General features: G+C 39.2%; 1 protein-coding gene across 6 annotated transcripts in view; it reads left to right on the top strand.

Annotated features, from left to right (window-relative positions):
- Positions 1 to 19568, top strand: part of LAMA2 (laminin subunit alpha 2) — a 515150-nt gene that overhangs the window by 411242 nt on the left and 84340 nt on the right. For all 6 annotated transcript variants that reach the window (XM_058172079.1, XM_058172060.1, XM_058172053.1 and 3 more), the window contains one exon: positions 2064 to 2166. In XM_058172079.1, coding sequence (XP_058028062.1) covers positions 2064 to 2166 — 103 coding nt within the window. The remainder of the gene's footprint in view (positions 1 to 2063; positions 2167 to 19568) is intronic.

The raw sequence follows: 19568 nt of genomic DNA, 5'->3' as shown, positions 1-19568 counted from the left end.
CAAGATAAATCAGTTTTCTATTATTATCAGCTTCTACTGATCTGTTCAATCTCATGTAAACCATTTTACACTACATGTAACACAGCCATAAAGTCCTGCTCAAGACTCAAGCCAAATTCAATTATTTAGTTCTGACTGCACTTACTTTTCACTTTTTGTATTGCAAATTGGGTGTCTTAACAATTTCATTATGTCTAATGAACTTTTTATTAGCCAGTTAAGCATTCACACTTATTTATTAGTAATAATATTCAGCTTTGCATGTAGCTCCTTGCTACATCTACATTACACTATGATTGCTACACTAATCATGGTGCTTCTTCTAGATCATAGAGGAGAGAAAACAGAAAAAATGTAATCTTATGCAGCAAGAATCTCTATTGCTGAATTTGGCAGTAATTCTCTCTTCAAGAACAGTTTGGTTAATTCATGAAACAGAAACTAATTGTTGACATGGCTAGTTTTTAACAATGGGAATATCTTTAAGTGTCACCTTTTACAATAAAAAGACAATAATTTTACTATATCTATATAAAATATAAGGCAACTATATCTTATCCTGTCCACCACCACCAGTTTAAAGATGTTGTCAAGACTGAGCATCATTCTGTAGACCCTTTTTCAATGCATTCCCAAAGCTCAAACCTGATTATGATCTGTATAAAAGAAAAAAAAAACCTACTATAATCCAGTTTTCATTTATCATCCATCCCTGACTTTTGAAAATGAAAATTTGAGTTGGTGCTTTATGATTCGATAGACAAATTATAAGACAATGAGCAGCGATGGTTACTTGAAGAAGTTTAGCATGAATCTTGTGCCACTTCTTTAAGAGAAGTTGGGTACTTACTAAATATCATCTAGGACAGTGTTGGCGAACATTTTTGGCACAGAGTGCCAAAACAGGAGTGCGCATGCGCATGGGATAGAACGGTAAACTGGAAGAGCAGCTCCCCGGTGCGCACATGCGGGAGTGCCGGAAACCAGAAGAGCAGTTTCCCTGCACACATGCGTGCGCCAGGAAGCTGAGCTTCCGGTTTCCAACATGTGCATGTTCTCTGGTCACCTGGTCTTCCACACATTTCTGGCGTACATGTGCGTACCGGAACCCAGAAGAGCCACGGGCGATGGCTGGCGTGTCCAGAGACATAGCTCTGCATGCCACTTCCGGCACACATGCCTTAGGTTCGCCATCACTGATCTAGGAGTAGAATCACTTATACTTAGGACATAGCTCAATTTAGCAGTGATATTCCATTATAGTATCAGTTTCTTCACATTACAGTTCGTTCTCCTTAATTTGCCAATGACCTGTCTTCCCATTCATAAAGGCTAATCTAGTGTAATCCATACATACTTTCAAAAGAGGTGGGACAAGGACAAAAAGTAGTTTTGATTTAATTTAATTTAAATATAACTATATTTAAATTAGCTAATTTTAAGATAATGTGATTTATTTCACATGAGTTTAATAATTCACTAATCTGTCATATTTGTTACAATTGCAATTTGATGGTAATAATTAGAGAAGCTCTGGAGGTTACATCAAATAATTTAGAAAAGTGTGAGTGACTTTGGGGTCTCAATTTATTCAATTCTGAGTCACCCATAAAACAACTTTTCCTGTTTGAAATGATTGTAGTAGAATGGCTCCCCTCCCCCACAATTTTAGGAGATCTTATACATGTTTTAGTGAGCAGTCAACTAAAGATATATCTCAATGTAGATGAGAGAGAAAGAGAGAGGGTGAGAGATTTTATAAAATTATAAGTGTTACTTTGATTTTGTTTTCCCAGTAAAAGTCTATTTTCTGTTTCCTGGGAATGAAAGAACAGAGAAGACTCTGTTTTTACAATGAAACCAAAATAACAAAACAAGTATGATATATTACAGCAATCTAACATAACAGTTCAAAGCAAATTTGTGATGTTTTCGATCATCATAATTCTTCAACTATGTTACACTGCTTTTTTTTAAATAAAGCAGTCAATTTCTCTTGATTCTTTTTCCCTGAATCTTTTCAGCTACAGTAAGTAGTTGTTTCTGTTACTTTTCTTTTATAGGCATCTGGTCCAGAAGGCTCATTAAAGGATGCTGCCAAGAATGCTTTACAAAAAAGCTTCAGGGTTCTTAATGATGCCAACAAACAGGCAAATGATGTTAAAGGTAGGTATTCATCAATAAAGAAAAATAGTTGTATCTCAAGATTGAAATGAAGAGTCCTTGATGTACTCTGAGCTCTGTTGTTTTCTTGCAGACATTTCATTATCCATACTAGGTAACATCATCAATGCTAGTAAGGAATGGATTTGCTCTCAGTTTTTATGTTCTAGTGGCTTGCCCTATCAATGTTGGTGGAAAAGGTCATGGATTGTTTATTGCTAGCTTATTTGGCAATCCTTAATTGGGGTATTCTTTACTTCTTAGTTGTTGGATGTTCTGATGTTAATCTTGGTCTTAATCTATGCTTATCTCTGTGTTGATTGCTGGTGGGGAGGTGTTTGGGTCTTGTTCCCTTTTTGGCTTGTTGATTGTCTCTTTTGCGCAATATGTAGATGTTGTTTATGTCTGTGTTTCTATTGATGGCCAATTTGTCAGAATGTCAGGCTTCTAGGAATTCTCCAGTGGTTTTGGACTTTGCTTGGTCTAGGATGGTCACAGTTTCCCAGTTAAAACTATGGTTCAATCTGTCCATATGTTGTAAAATTAAAGAATTTCCACCATGACTTCTGACTGCTGATTGATGTTCATGGATGGATTCTGCTAGTCTTCTGCCTGCTTGTCCTATATAGTGGCTGTTGCAACCTTTACACTATATTTTATTTATTTATTTGTCACAACAGTATATATAAGCATAAGCATGAAATAACTATACGATATATAAGCATATATATAACCATAAGCATGAAATAACTATGCGAATTGGATACAGTCAAAGGGAACATTAGGACAGGAACGGTAGGCACGCTGGTGCTCTTATGCACGCCCCTTACAGACCACTTAGGAATGGGGTGAGGTCAATAGTAGATAGTCTTTGCTTAAAGCTTTGGGGATTTTGGGAAGAGACTACAGAGTAGTTTCTTCCCAAAATATGTTGTAGGTGACTTCTGTTTTGTGTTTTGTTTTGTTTTTCTTATGGGGCTGTTGGTCTTTTGGTTACTTAGGTTATTTTGCATGGCCCCAGAAGAAAAAAGAGAGTTATCTACAACACACATTGTAAAGACTCTAAATGGGCTTGGCATTTCTGGATTAGAAAAAGCATATAGAATATTATACAAAGCTATCTAAATTTGATTAATAAATAGATAAAATACAGTTGTCATAGAATTTCCCACAGTTCAGAAAGGAAGTTCAGAATTGAAAGATTTTGAATAAAATATCTTTTTCCTTATATTATTTCATTATTCTAGAAGGAGAAATGATGATTAATTTATCTCTTTCGACTTCAGATAGTCGTCTCATTAAAATGATGAAAACCTAAGTTCTATTTAAATAATTCTCCAGGACTCAGGCCTGACTTGTGGCAGTAATGGGAATATTTTTGCTATGACATCTATTTGAATTGTAACCAATTATATTAGGTATCACATGATAGTTAATCAGGAGTCTGCCATATGTTAACACCAAAAAGTGCTGAAAGAGTCCTTACAGAGCAAAATGTCTGAAGGTTGAACTAGAGATTTACTAGTTTCTTCCCTCCCTTGGTGATGGTAGAAATTTGAAGGGATGAGCGACTGGGTAGGGAAGTAAATTCTACTACTAACATTTTGCCCTTGTATGTATTTCTCAATCTGATGGAAAGCTTCTGTCCCTGGTTTGCTCTGTGTCAGAATATATGCTAGGAATCAATTACAGAGCAAGAAAATTGAAGCAAATATACAATTTTTAAGATATATGGTCTGTGGAGTTCTGCACTGAGAAATTTAGTTATAAAACTTTTCTCTGTAAGGAAGATTAATTGCAAAATAAAGGCCCAAAAATGCTGGCCACTGAGATAGGAGTTATTATTTCATTTTGATTGGTAAGTCTTAGAAGAGCCGTGTTTTTGAGAATTTTCTGAAGAATTGTCATATTAATAGTGAAACTTTGATCTGCTCATTAGACAAAGGAATTGGAGACGCTGCCTGCTGTGTATGATAGTCTTAGAAAATCATGATTTTCATTATTTCCTCTAATTTTGGAAACTCATTTTGAATGTATTATATGGAGCTAGTCTTATGTAAAATTAATAAGAGTGCTTCCTTCATTTCTGTCTTCTTAGCATGCCATACTTTCTGTTTAAATCAGGGGTGAACAGCAATGTCAACTTTACAACCAGTGGACTTCAACTCCCAGAATTCCTGAGGCTGGCTCAGGAATTTTGGGAGTTGAAGTCCTCCAGTTGTAAAGTTGCCCACCCCTGGTTTAAATGAACCTAGGGAAAAACATCTGAAGGTGTGTGTAATGCTCTAAATGTACAGAAGTTATAGTTAAATGTGTGGCAGAAAGTGGATTCTGGGTGTGTTTTTCCAAATGTAGTAAGTGAGGTTGACTGTGTATAGTTTTAGAACAGCTGTGCATGCGTGTGTGTACATATGCATACAGTATATATAGTAGATAATGTATCTTTTTGTGTGCCTATACACACTCTATACTATGTAATATGTATGTACACATATGGCATATATACATGGGATTAAATAGTATATTTTGGATGTTAAGTAGTAGTAAATAAATAGACAGGGAAATTGTATCTCATTGAGGCCTTTGAGGCGAGGAGAGGCCAGGCACTCTAACCCTAACCTTAACCCTTGACCTTAGTGACGTCAAGTTGACCTCACCCATCCAGTCATATGAACACCCAGTCACATATACCCACAGTCACATGGCCACCAAGCCATGCCCACCCTCACATGAGCATCAAGCCACACCTACAAAATTAGCCACACCCACAGAACAGGTAGTAAAAAAAAATTGGACCCCACCACCGCTACAATGCTGCATATAATGTGGGAGTAAACCCCATCAAATTCAGAATGTGATACTTTTGAACTGATAATAATACTTTGCCAGCACTTTGATGTTGATTAGAAAGTGATTTGTTTTATACCAAGAGTGCATTTCTTCCAGCAAGCAGCCTGAGGACAAAAAATGGGCATTGTGCAATATTTTTTTTTAATTGCAAATTATTTGGTTATCAGTAGATGGCACTATGGTACTGGAATTTAGGATGCAGAGGAGATGGGGAACCAGATGGCAGCCAGCAAAGCAATGGAAAGGGTCAGGCCCCTTTCTTTGTGTATGATGTCAGCGGTATAGAAGAATAAAGAAGATTTTTCAAACTACTAACTAAACTGGGTTCCTTTTTGGCTTCTTTTTTTTAATGAAGCTGTAGAATCTAAGCAGTATCCCACTACGTATATTCTTGGCTCAAGCATGGAATTCTTCACTACGCTTAGAAAAAGACGTCATCTTCTCAATTCTTCCTAATGTATTATCAGGATTAATTTTAGCAATTCTATCAGCATTCACTTACCTAGTGTGTCTCTCTTTATTTCCTTTCGGAAAATCTGTACTTTTATTTTTGCCCTGAAGGACAAACAGCGTCTAGAGACAATTGTGACATAGAAAATGGCAGAGGAGAAATGTTAAATTCATATGTATACATATGCAGGCAGCCAATACAAACATATATGCAAACTTATGCACCTATTTAATTGTGTGACAGGAAATTCCTTAAGGGTTCCTGTGGCTAGGTAGGAAAAGTAAAAGCACTGGAAAAAATTTTCCCATATGTTTGAAAACAGTATCTACAAAAGCTTTTCTTGTGACCTTTATAATATCCTTTACAGAAGAAGGACCCACAGCATTTCATACCATTTTAGAATGATCAACCATTTCTAGAGCAAGTCAGGAAGAGTGGAAATTCTACCTCCATGCAGATACTGCTTTTGAAAGCTTCTTCTTTCTTAATGAGATTTGTAATATAATATATTATTATTATTGTTGCCAGCTAATATTAGGAACAGCAAAATGACATGGTGTAAAAGTTCAAAAGCATATTTTATTTTATTTTTTCAGTAAAGAAGGGATAATCCTCTACCCTTCACACATTTTCATTCTCCCCTCAGATTTTCTCCCCATATTGATATTATTCAAAGCAGTTCTTCAGTTTGACAAAGATATGTACAAAGTACAGTCTTAGAAAGTTTCACAAAAAAATGTTAATTTTCCAGCAAGTCTTGCCTTTAGGTGTATTGCAAACCAACTGCCTTTATGCAAACTTCATTCATTCTGGTAAATGAGTTGACACATAACTTACTTTACTATGTTGCTTTTATTATTCCCATTGTCTATAATTAATAGCTTCTTACTGACTTCATATCTGTTGTTTTGACTCAACTGTTAGAATGCTGGAAAGAGAATTGATTGCAGAAAAAACATTGCCTCTTTTTGTTTCCGTCAATGGGATTCCTTCACTAGATCATAATCTTTCCACGTAGGAGAATAGAATAGAATAGAATAGAATAGAATAGAATAGAATAGAATAGAATAGAATAGAATAGAATAGAATAGAATAATAATTTTATTCTCACTTTGTACACTAATCGACATACATTAAAATGAAATTTCAGTGCATACAGCTCTCAAAGGGTCATCACCTTCAATATATAGACATAATAATAATAATAATTAAATAATAATAATAAATAATAATAATAATAATTAAATAAATAAATAAATAATTAAATAAATAATGATCTTTGTGACCATATCACAAGTAATTGTGTTCTCTTTGCTGACGATGTCAAACTATTTAACACCACAGACAATGCATCTATCATCCAAAAAGACCTTGATCATCTAACCACTTGGTCTAAAACTTGGCAACTCCAAATCTCAACCAGCAAATGCTCAGTCTTACATATTGGAAAAAAGAACCCAAACACTAAGTACATACTTGATGGACATTACCTTACAGATGACCCCCACCCCGTTAAAGACCTTGGAGTTTTCATGTCAAATGATCTAAGTGCCAAAGCCCACTGTAACTACATAGCAAAAAAGGCTCTAAGAGTTGTAAACCTAATCTTGCGTAGCTTCTTTTCCAAAAACACTACACTACTAACCAGAGCATATAAAACATTTGCTAGACCAATTCTAGAATACAGCTCGCCTGTTTGGAACCCTCACCACATCTCTGACATCAATACAATTGAACGAGTCCAGAAATATTTCACAAGAAGAGTTCTCCATTCCTCTGAAAACAACAAAATACCTTATCCCACCAGACTTGAAATCCTAGGCTTAGAAAACTTGGAACTCCGTCGCCTTCGACAAGACCTAAGTTTAACTCATAGAATTATCTATTGTAATGTCCTTCCTGTTAAAGACTACTTCAGCTTTAACTGCAATAATACAAGAGCAACCAACAGATTTAAACTTAATGTTAACCGCTTTAATCTAGATTGCAGAAAATATGACTTCTGTAACAGAATCATCAGTGCTTGGAATACTTTACCTGACTCTGTGGTCTCTTCCCATAATCCTAAAAGCTTTAACCAAAAACTTTCCACTATTGACCTCACCCCATTCCTAAGAGGACCATAAGGGGCGTGCATAAGCGCACAAATGTGCCTACCGTTCCTGTCCTATTGTTTTTCTTTTCTTCTTCCTATATATATATAGATGCTTATATCTCCCAATATTTACTCATATATATGTTTATATACTATAAAATCTTTTTATATGATGTTGTGACAAAATAAATAAATAAATAAATAAACATGACAAAATGAATGAATGAAGGAAGGAAGGAAGGAAGGAATGAATATACTCACAAATATTATATGACACGGAGAAACAACAGTCTAGCTTGGACATGTCGTTTGACGATCATTTGGCTTCCTGTGGTCTTTCGGGTGCGCTTCAAGATTTTGGTTACCACCTTTAAAGCGCTCCATGGCTTAGGACCCGGGTACTTACGGGACCGCCTGCTGTTACCTTGTGCCTCCCACCGACCAGCTCACACAGAGAGGGCCTTCTCAGGGTGCCGTCCGCCAAGCAATGTCGGCTGGCGGCCCCCAGGGGAAGGGCCTTCTCTGTTGGAGCTCCTACGCTCTGGAATGAACTTCCCCCCGGTTTACGTCAATTGCCTGATCTTCGGACCTTTCGGCGTGAGCTGAAAACGCACCTATTTATTCAAGCGGGACTGGATTGAAATTTTATTGGGGTATTTATGTTTTAAGGTTTTAAATGGTTTTAAAATTTCGGCCACATTATAATATTTCTTTTTAACCTCTTTTTAATGTTTATATATTGAATTTTTACTTGGCTGTAAAAAAAGTTCTCCGGGAGAAGGGCGGTATAAAAATCGAAATAAATAAATAAATATACGTGTACCTGGCGACAGAAACAAATCTTGCGACTTTACTAGACAGATAACATAGAGAACAAAACTGGTACAGAATCTGGTAGTCCTGCTAGAAATACTTTGAGGGAAGAAGATAGAAATACTTCCTCCCAGAGGGGAGTAACAGAAACAGACCGTAAAGTGTGTGGGTGTGGGTGTGGGTGACCAGCAAGATTTTTATCCATCCAATTTTACTAAATAGAAAAAGAAGGATGATCCATATTACCTGTTAGAATAAATACAAGAAAGACAGACTTATTTGTTTGCTTGTTTGTTTGTTTTGCTATTCTATAGGATTATGCTTAAAGTTTAGAAGATTGCTCGGAGGGTTAATTTCATTGCTGGGAATTTCCAGCTGTGGCATTTCAGAATGTTTTTCAATTAAAAAAAACAGTGTAGACTTTTTTTAAAAAAATGATAATTTTTGGAGCTTTATCCTCCATTTTGTATGAGGTTATCTCAGGAAATTTATTTTGCCTTTTTCTTTCTAATTTTCAGGAAACAATTAAAATGCATTTGAGATATTAAATGAAAAAATATTAAACAGATGGATTGAGAATGTTGGCATTTAAGAGATCCACAGAGATTAAGTTTATTAAAACTCATAAAAATAGCCTGGTTTAATGGGTCTAAAAGCAGGTTTTAAACCAGAGCGATTCTATAATACAGAAATGAAATAATTGATATAACTTGGGAAATTCACCCCAGAGAGAAATAATGAATTTATAAAACATTTGGCTGCAAAATTACTAAAACTACTGAATCTATCCATCTATTAAATGGAAATTATGTTAAAAGCACAATATAAGTGCCATATATTTTCAGAAAAAAAACAACGCTTGAAGGATCGTAAATAAATTTTAACAGTATTTTAGAACAAGATTTATCTTATCTTAAAAATATTTTTAGAACAAGATTAAAAATTTATTTTGTTATGCAAAAAAGTATTACCGTATATACTCGAGTATAAGCCGATCCGAATATAAGCCGAGGCACCTAATTTTACCACAAAAACTGGGAAAAACTATTGACTCGAGTATAAGCCGAGGGTGGGAAATGAGGCAGCTACTGGTCAATGTAAAAAATAAAGATAGAGCCAAGTAAAATAACATGAATATTTATTTGAACGAAAAACAATAAAAGTGCAAAAGGGGGAAGGAGGATTCCCAGCTTTAGAAAATTTAGAACTACGCCGCCTTTGGTATGACCTGAGCATAGCTCATAAAATTATCTGCTACAATGTACTTCCTATCAATGACTACTTCAGCTTCAACCACAACAATACACGAGAACACAATAGATTCAAACTTAAAGTGAACCTCCAATCTAGATTGCAGAAAATGTGACTTCAGTAACAGAGTTGTTAATGCCTGGAATGTGCTACCTGACTCTGTGGTCTCTTCCCAAAATCCCCAAAGCCTTAACCAAAGACTATCTAGTATTGACCTCACCCCATTCCTAAGAGGTCTGTAAGGGGCGTGCATAAGAGCACCAGCGTGCCTACCGTCCCTGTCCTAATGTTCCCTTTAGTTGTATTCCTTTTATGTATTCAATTCATGCTTATATTTATATAATTATTTAATATGTATTTGACAAAATAAAATGAATGAATGAATGAATGAATAGAATAGAATAGAATAGAATTTTTATTGGCTAAGTGTGATTGGACACACAAGGAATGAATGAATGAATGAATGAGTGAGTGAGTTACTTCAACAACATTGTCTCACAGAAATTGACAATACAACTGCAAGCATGAAAATGAGTCCTCCTTTAGCTTCCAAGGGACCAGGGTGCCTCTGAAGGTCAGTGCTCTAAGCACTAAGAACCCAGCACAAATCTAAGCCTGTATGCACACCAATAGTGAAAATACCCTGCACAGTGTCTCTTGGCAGAGAAGGTTAATTTTCATAGACGTTGGGGTGGCTCTTTTTTTTTTTTTTTTTGGCAGGGCAATAAGGGTCTCTAATATCATTAAACCCAAGTGTGAGGACAGCAGCTAAAATGTTAAGGCCAGTTGTGTGACCTTCTCCAATACAGTTGGCCTGGCTGTTTGCCAAAACTTAAAACACCCTCCCATCCCCCCCTCCCTGCTAAAGCTTCTTTCTTAAAACAATTGTGGTCTTTGCCTTCATTGTGCCAATCGACTTTAGAAGTCTGTGTGTGTGTGTGTGTGTGTGTGTGTGTGAGAGAGAGAGAGAGAGAGAGAGAGAGGGAGGAGGAGTGCAAAAGGGGAAGGAGGATTCCCAGCTCTAAACAAAGGGGAAATCCCGGAATGCCAGCGCGAAAGGCGGTGCTCACGTTCCTCCTCCCTTGCTCAAAAGCCCCAACATGATATTGGAATTGGATGCCATTATATACCTGCTGAGGGATAATTTGAATAACTTGAAAGATATAAAAGCTCTAAACATATTTGTTTAAAAATCTAAAATCTATACTTAAAATAAATGAATATAAAGTAATAAAGTTCTTTAAAGTTGTAATTCACTTTGCTGCTGAAAAAGAAAAGAAGCTTAACACCTTAAATGGTATTTATTAACTGAAATATCATCAAATCAAATATATAATGAGGTATATTATAATGACCTTTGTTTTCAGAAAGAAGCATGATGGAAGTTTTTCAATAAAGGGGGAAATATAGAAAAAACTTAGTGTCATGCTCATATATCATCTTTACAGATGTTGTTAACACTATACTATGGCAGCATATGATGGTACAATGTTTCAATCAATTTCAGGATGAAAAACTCATCAATGAGGAGGAGGAGTATAATTTATTAACCTTGTATGATATCAGTTTCTCAAGGACTCTAGAAGGACCCGAGGAAGAAATCTCTGCCCCCTCCCCACTTTCCCTTTCCAACCCAGCCTTCCAAGGGGACCTTTGTGGGAGAAATCTCTGCCCCTCCCACTTTCCCTTTCCAAGGCAGCCTTCCAAGAGGACCTCTCAAAAGAGCGAAAGCTTTCTCCTGGCCGTTTTACCACCACCACACCCTCCACGCCGGCCATCCTAGGAGGGGGAAGTTCAAGGACCACATCGATGGCACGAGCTCAGATTGCCGGCTGGGGATGATGGGCGCTGCAGTGCGATCTCGGGAGAGACTAGGGGGGAAGAAAGAATGACTGTTTCCCCACACCCTAGGATTGGGGAAAACATTGACCCCCCCCTTAGTTGCGGGAGAAGGGTTGCGCTTCAAAGCGGTCGCCTCCATCCATCAATCCATCCTTCCTTCCTTACTTCCATCCATCCATCCATCCTTTTTTTTTCCCCAGCGAGCGGTGCGTGTGTGTGACATGCAAGCAAGACGTCTCACGGGGCGTGTGTGTGTGTGTTTGTGGTGGGGGTCTCGTCCCAGCCACCCACCCACTCGCTTTTCCTCTGCGGAGCGTGGCCTGTTCCCGTTCGCCCTGGCCTCCGTCCTCCGATCTCCTGCGCTGGGAGCGAGCCAGCGAGCCAGCGAACGGCTTCGGGCACCGCGGACTTTGGCAAGGAGGAAGGTGGGAGGGAAGCGGAGCTGCCGGCTGTGGGGGGGTTGAGGCGTGCAAGAGGAGTGAGCGTGGAAAGGCCTTTTGTGTGTGTGTGCGTGTGTGTGCGCGCCTGTGTGCCCTAGGAGGAGGCGGAGCTGCCGGCTGTGTGGGGGTTGAGGCGTGCAAGAGGCGCGCCTCCTCCTCTTCCTCCACGCCGCTCCTCTTGCACGCCTCAACCCCACCATCCCCACCCTCTCAGCAGCGTGAAGGTCACCTCCTCCCTCTTCCAGGCGGCGGCGGGCGGCGCTCCGGCTCGGCGGGCGCCACAGCCGGCAGCTCCGCTTCCTCCCACGGTCCCAGTCCAGCGAGCGGTGGCGACATGCGGCGCGCTCCGCTTTCACCGTTCGGCTGGAAGGTCGCGCGGGCGGGGAGCCGCCAGCCTTCTCGGCCGACGCTTTCACCGTTGGGAAACCCTCCTCCCTCAGCCGAGAAGGCTGGCGGCTCCCCGCCCGCGCGCGGACCAGCCGGTCCCAATCCAGCGAGCGGTGGCGGGCGGCGCTCGGCATGTCGCCACCGCTCGCTGGACTGGGACCAGTGGGAGGCGAGCCCGGCTGTGGCGCCCGCCGAGCCGAGCGAGCCGCCGCCGCCGCCGCCTGGAAGAGGAGGAGGTGACCTCACGGAGAGGGTGGGGATGGTGGGGTTGAGGCGTGCAAGAGGAGCGGCGTGGAGGAAGAGGAGGAGGCGCGCCTCTTGCACGCCTCAACCCCCACAGCCGGCAGCTCCGCTTCCTCCCTAGGGCACACAGGCGCGCACACACACAAAAAGGCCTTTCCACGCCACTCCTCTTGCACGCCTCAACCCCCACAGCCGGCAGCTCCGCCTCCCACCTTCCTCCTTGCCAAAGTCCGCGTGCCCGGTTGCGCTGGCTCGCCGCCGCCTCCCAGCGCAGGAGATCGGAGGACGGAGGCCAGGCGAACGGGAACACTGCACCACCAGGGCTTCCCGCGCCAATGCACAGCCCGCCAAGTTTGCGCCGCCCGCCCACCAGACACGGGAATGGGGCGGCCTGGGGCGACAAATCCCGCGAGACCTCGGCGGGCCCGCTCCCCGTCCCTCCCATGGGAGTCCGTTCGGTACCCCCTCCTGTGCGGGGTTCCCGAAGACGTAGACTCGAGTATAAGCCGAGGGGACGTTTTTCAGCACAAAAAACGTGCTGAAAAACTCGGCTTATACTCGAGTATATACGGTAATTGGTTAAAAACCATACTATGAATATACGTAATCTTTGATTTACAACCATTCATTTAGTGACCATTCAAAGTTACAACGGCACGGAAGAAAATGACTTATGACCATTTTTCAAACTTACGACCATTGCAGCATCCCCATTATCACGTGATCAAAATCCGGATGCTTGGCAGTATTTATGATATTTGCAGTGTCCTAAGGTCATGCGATCACCTTTTGTGACCTCCTCAAACAAAGTCAATGGGGAAACCAGATTCACTTAACAACCGTGTTATTAACTTAACAACTGCAGTGATTCACTGAATCATTGTGGCAAGAAAGGTCATAAAATGGGGGGAAACTCACTTAACAACTGTCTCACTTAGCAACATAAATTTTGGGCTCAATTGTGGTGGTAAGTGAAGGACTCCCTGTACACTGGAAATGTCTCTGTATTTCCATCTTTAGAGCAGATATTTATAGGCAAAGAAAGTTGTATATAATGGTTGTATATAAACTGTTTTATAGTCTCTCTATATATATCTGTCAGGCTACTCTCCCCATCGCTGTTGCTGCAGCTTGCCATAATCTTGAGATGGGGGTGCGTGGGAAGGGGCCTGTTGTAAGGGGGGAAAGGCAGGAGGAAATCAGTGTGGAGAGGAAGCAGAGGTGTGAACCAGTTTCACCTGGTCTACTTCAAGGACTTTTGGGTGCTCAGGACCTGGGAACAGAACGTAAAGTGGTCCTCAAAGGGTCCTGTTCCCAAAACATCCAGCTACCATCCTGTTGAGTATTGATGAACTGGTCAAAGGGGGGGGGGGGTGGCTAAGGATTTGGAACAACATAGCAATTTGCATGGGTTTTCTTCAGATCTGGCCTTGTTTTTGGTGCACTCAATTGTCTCTAGTAAAAGAGCCTTGTAACCTTCTAATGGAGTCAAGCGTCTTTCTTTCCTAGAGAGCCAGCTGGGGCAGGGCTGACACTATCCCTAGAGAGATCACAAAAAAGAGGATAAGATTTCCCATGGAAATACCAGAAAGGAGGCAGAAGTAAGAGTAGAAGGCTATCGATTAACACAATGCAATCAATTAATACACCTAGAATAGCTGATGTGAAAATTCATTTGGTCATTCTGGCTCAAGCTATAGAAATTACTATTTTTCTTCATTAAGAGGTATGCAGAGTCACTTTTAAAGAACAATTGGTTTCTTTTCTATGAAATAAATATTGCAGAAATGAGATTCTTTCTAATATGCCATTTGACAAAGCTGTTGTGCCTATCATTGCACTAGAAACCATTTTATAGTCCAATTAAAATACAATAATACATTTCTTATTTGGATATTGCTCATTAACTTCCCTATGTTTGGGTTCTTTCATATTTGCCACCTTTAGCAAGACTAATGGTCCATTCCCAGATTTACCCATTAGCCCATTTGTTTTATTTCTAAGGAAAAAATAATTGTACAAAAAAGATGCTCTTGCCTCAATTTTTTCCTCAATGATCTGCAGCTAATCCACATTTTCTTTGCTAAACTATATTCCTGATATACATATTGACAATGCCCACAAATCTAAATTGGAGCATACATTTTGACAATGTTAACATAATCGTTTTTAGAAAAAAATGACATCTTTAGATACACCATTGTCACCTAAAATGATTTGCAAAATATATTGAATCATATTCCACCAGTACGATATTGAATACGCAATTACTGACCCTGTCATTTAGACCATAATTTCTGTTTAAATTGCTATTTAGTTTATTCTTTTATGTAAAGATGAGTTTTCTTCTAAAATGTAATTGTGCTTGTGCACCGATGAGAGAAAAATATGAACTGTTAGCTTGTCTCCACTTTAAAGATTTTTGTTTGGCTTTGTTTTCATCATACTTCATTTGTTTCAATGGTATTTCATTCAGTCGCAGCTATTTTCTATCAATCTAGTCAGTCAGTCATTCAATCATTCAATTAATTTATATGGCTGACCATCTCAGTTAGTGACTCTGGGTGGCTTACAATTCAAATATATATATTACAATCAAAATACTAAACACATTTTAAAACAATAGAAATATCCAAAATAAATAAACAGAGCATCAGAGAGACTTGGCCAGCTAGCAATACAGCCAGGAAATGGGGCCCTTGCCACGCTCAACACGCCTGGCACAGGTGTAGCCAGGTTTTTAGGATGTTAATGAAAGGCTAACAGGGTTGGAGCCATTCTAATCTCCAAAGGGAGGATGTTCCACAGAACAGGGGATACTGCTGAAAAAGTTCATATTCCGGTCTCTGCCTGTTGACATTGCCAACGTTCCAAGTAATCAACCCATAGAAAGCAGAACTCAGAGGCAGGTAGATTCCTCAAAGAACATTTTTTTCACCACAACTGGTTAAAACCGACTCTGAAAGTTCCCTCGCTTTTCACCTTATTAAAAAATAAAAATTTCCCCTTTCCCCCAAGTCATCAGTCACATTGTCCAATAGAGGTGCTGGCCGGTTGCTTGGTTACTCCACTCCTTCTCTTCTCAGCCACCTGTTGGAATGTCCTTAGTTCCCACAGGAAGACTTTTTGTTTTGACTACAAAACCCCAGCTATCTATTTCCCCCCCCCCACCTGTCCTCTCTTCCTCCTTGTGGAAAGGCTTCAGGTTTTCCATTCTACTCATCCGGGTTGGATGGGTAGAGAGTCTTGGGAAAAGGCAATAAGGTAATAGGAATACAATATCAATAGCGATAGGACTTGCACTTATATACTGCTCCATAGTACTTTACACACACTCTGAGCAGTTTACAGAAGGCATAGCTGCTTTAATTAGTCAATACCAATGTAAACATGCACAATTGATATTTTCATCTTTATTATTTATTTATTTATTTATTAACTTTATTTGCCCCTCTCAGCCACAAGGTGACTCTGGGAGGCTTGCAATGTTGAAAAGAAAAAAATAATGCAACAATGTCTATCTTGGGGGGCAGAGAAATTAATAAAACTTTTATTATCAGCCTGTGCCAATGATCTGCACTCCAAGCACCATCAGGCTAAATATAATAGTTAACCAGCTGATTTCAAATGAATAAATCATGATAAATATTCAATCTGTAGTTATTTGAGTGCTTGATACTTCTAAGCCATAAATTTATTTATTTATTTTATTTTATTTATTTATTTTGTCACAACAATATATGTAACTATCATACAGAAAGGTTATATAGTATATAAAGGTATATATATATGTTTTCTGAGGTTTTTGCGGGTGTTTGTATGTAGGTCTTTGGTTATTCGGGTTTTCTCCCGTGTAAAATTGGAAGTGTCTTGGCGACGTTTCGACGAAATCTCATTCGTCATCTTCAGGCTTCTGCTTCGTGCTTCTGGGAGCAATGTGTGATTGCAGCTGTTTCTTCCTTTTTAACTGCTAGTGGGGGTTTGAACAGATTGGGTGGGAGCTTGGCTGTGCTCTGATTGGATGGGTTTTTTTTTGTGCACTGATTGGCTGGGGGTGTGTCCTGTTTGGGTGGGGGCTTGGTTGTGCTCAGATTAGTCTGAGCTGCAGGGGGATTTGAGCTGGTGAGCTGCATTGCTGTTGTTTGGCTTCGTGTTTGTGGTTGTGCTACATCTTCATAGTGGGTGTCTGTCTGCTGTATGTATCAATCAAATCAATAAATATAATACTATGTACAAGATGTGATAAGTATGCATGTCTGCGGTCATGTTAAGCTCAGACTAATCTGAGCACAACCAAGCCCCCACCCAAACAGGACACACCCCCAGCCAATCAGTGCACAAAAAAATCCCCCATCCGACTTCCGGTGGTTTCGTTTTCCCCGAGAAGGACGCCTGGAATGGCGTCCCGAACTGAGATTCTGTAAAAGCTGGTGAAACAGCGGGAGAACGACTGTTAGCCAGCTTCAAAGCTTTTCTCTGGGTGAAAGAGAATTAGCCAGAGCGGCTGGATAGCAGAAGATTGCCCCAGGGGCTCTGCTTTCTTATGCAGAGTCTCGGACGGCTGCCTGCATAACCCAGCCCCCTCCAGACTCGGCTCGATCCTGTTAATTAAGCAGGACAAGAGGAAAACGCCCACCTCTGCTCAATTGATTCCGTTTTGAATAACTTCAAGCAGGCGGGACAAATACAAGCGATCGATTACTGGGAAGCAAGAAGAGAGCTGACTTCTACTCCTTTTAAAAGGAAAACTTTTCTCACTTGAACTTAGTGAAGGAAGAAATGGCGTCTGAAAGGAAGTGGATTGGAGGCTGCTTGTGAGAGAAAGCGAAGTTTGTCTTTGTGGATTTTAGCTGAATAGAAGCTTTCCAGAGGAGGCAAGGTGAAAGTTTTTATTTTACAACTTTAATTGGAGACTTTTTGAGACTTTGAGATTTACTAATTTTAATTAGAGACTTTACTTAAATTAAAATGGCTTCTAAGCCACCAAAAGCTCCCATGACGAGAAGGGGGTCTGAAACTAATTTAGAAGATATATTAAAGGAACAGAACAGAGTTTCTGAAGAGCGATTTAAAGAAATTATGAATAATATTCATGGTGTGAAGGATCAACTTAGGGAAGAAATTAAAGAGACTAATAAAAAAATTAGAGAAGATTTATTGATGGTTTTTCAAGGTTTGGCAAAAAATTTGGAAGTAATGGAGGATAAAGTGGAAGTAATTAGTCAAGCAAATCAGTATTTGGATAATAAAGTTGGAGAGCTTCAAAATAAAGTGGATAAAAATGAGGATCATGTGGTGGTATTGCAATATAGAGCATTGGAGAAGGCTTTGAGAATTAGGGGTCTTCAAGACCGAAAGGAAGAAGACCTTAAAAAAGTTATATCAGAAGCCGTAGCTGAAATGTTAGGCATGGACCCTCGAGAAGTTGATTTTCAAATTGATAAGGCATACAGGGTTAATTCTTGGGTAGCGAGGCAGAAAAAGCTCCCAAGAGATATTGTAATTTATTTTTTAACTTCTACAATAAGAAATCAGATTTTGCAAGCTACATACCAAAAGAAATTGCAAATAGCAGAACAGGAGGTGTTGGTTTTGAAAGAGATCCCTGCTAAAATGTTAAAGGATAGAAGGGATTTTAGGTTTTTTACACAAGAGCTTAAGAAGCATCAGATTCAATATAGATGGGAGGTTCCAATTGGTTTAACAGTATTTTTTCAAGGCAGGAGATATCGAATTGATACTGAACTGAAAGCAAAAGATTTTCTTTTTAATGTATTGAAAGTGGATGTAGAAACAGTGGATAAAAGTCTTCAAGAGAAACAGAGTGGGGAAGCTGAAACTGCACCTGTGATATCAGTCCCTCAAGAACAATCTCAGGAACAAAGAGTGACAAGGGGAGCTATTAGGCGTAAGGAGATGGAGGAACGACTTCAAAGACAAGAATGGGATTCTACTACTGAAGCTGTGGGAGGAGCCAAGTCAAGAGTGAGGGTCTTCAGCTAATTGCTCAGAAGCTTCAAGAGGCCAGAGATGGCAAATAAATTTTTGACATGGAATGTTAATGGTTTAAATTCAGCACAGAAAAGAAGAAAAATATTCCATTATTTGAAACAATTTAAAAATGATGTGATATGTTTGCAAGAGACACATATAAAATTATCAGATCAGAAATATTTGATTAATTGAAATTAGGTAAACATTTTGTTTCTTCTGCTCGAATAAGAAAAATGGTATAGTTATATATTTGAAGAAAAATATATCAAGTAAATTAATTGAAACGGACATTCAAGGAAGATATATTGCTATTGAATTGATTTTAGAAGGAAAAGACACTTGTGATTGGCATATATGCACCTAATCAACAACAAGAAAAATTTTATAAATTGTTACATGAAAAATTGACTTTTGGGACTATAAAACATTTATTATATTAGGGATTGGAATGGTGTAATGGACATTAGAAAAGATAAAAGAACTCTTTCTAAGAAAATTCCTATGCATGCAAAATTGCCTAAATCTTTTTGATTTGATGGAAGATTTTGAGTTGAAAGATATATGGAGAAGGCAGAATTTTTGATGATAGAGATTATACTTATTTTTCGGATAGGCATCAATCTTTTTCACGTATTGATTTTATATTAATTACCAATGACTTGCTTTCTAGGGTTAGGAAAACAAAGATATTTCCAAGGTGTTTAACTGATCATAGTCCGGTATGGATGGAGTTGCAATATGAAGGTGGAAGAAGATCATGGAGAATAAATGAAAATTTGTTTAGATATGAGGATAATGTAAATCAATGTAAAAAACAAATGAAAGAATTTTTTGATTATAATTTGGGAAAGGGAACTTCGATAGAAATGGTGAGGTGCGTCGCCACGGGCTAGATGAGAGGAAACTTGATATATATTAATAGTAGACAGAGGAGAAAACTACAAAAACAGCGTAGGGATTTAGAAGAGGAAATTCAGAGGAAACAACAATTATTGGTACATAATCCACATGATTTAAAAACTATTGAGGCGATAAAGAT

The sequence above is a fragment of the Ahaetulla prasina genome, chromosome 1, assembly GCF_028640845.1.
Source record: "Ahaetulla prasina isolate Xishuangbanna chromosome 1, ASM2864084v1, whole genome shotgun sequence".
In the NCBI taxonomy this organism is placed as follows: domain Eukaryota; kingdom Metazoa; phylum Chordata; class Lepidosauria; order Squamata; family Colubridae; genus Ahaetulla; species Ahaetulla prasina.
Note: the sequence above shows the minus strand (reverse complement) of the source record. Positions and strands in the feature narration are given on the sequence as shown.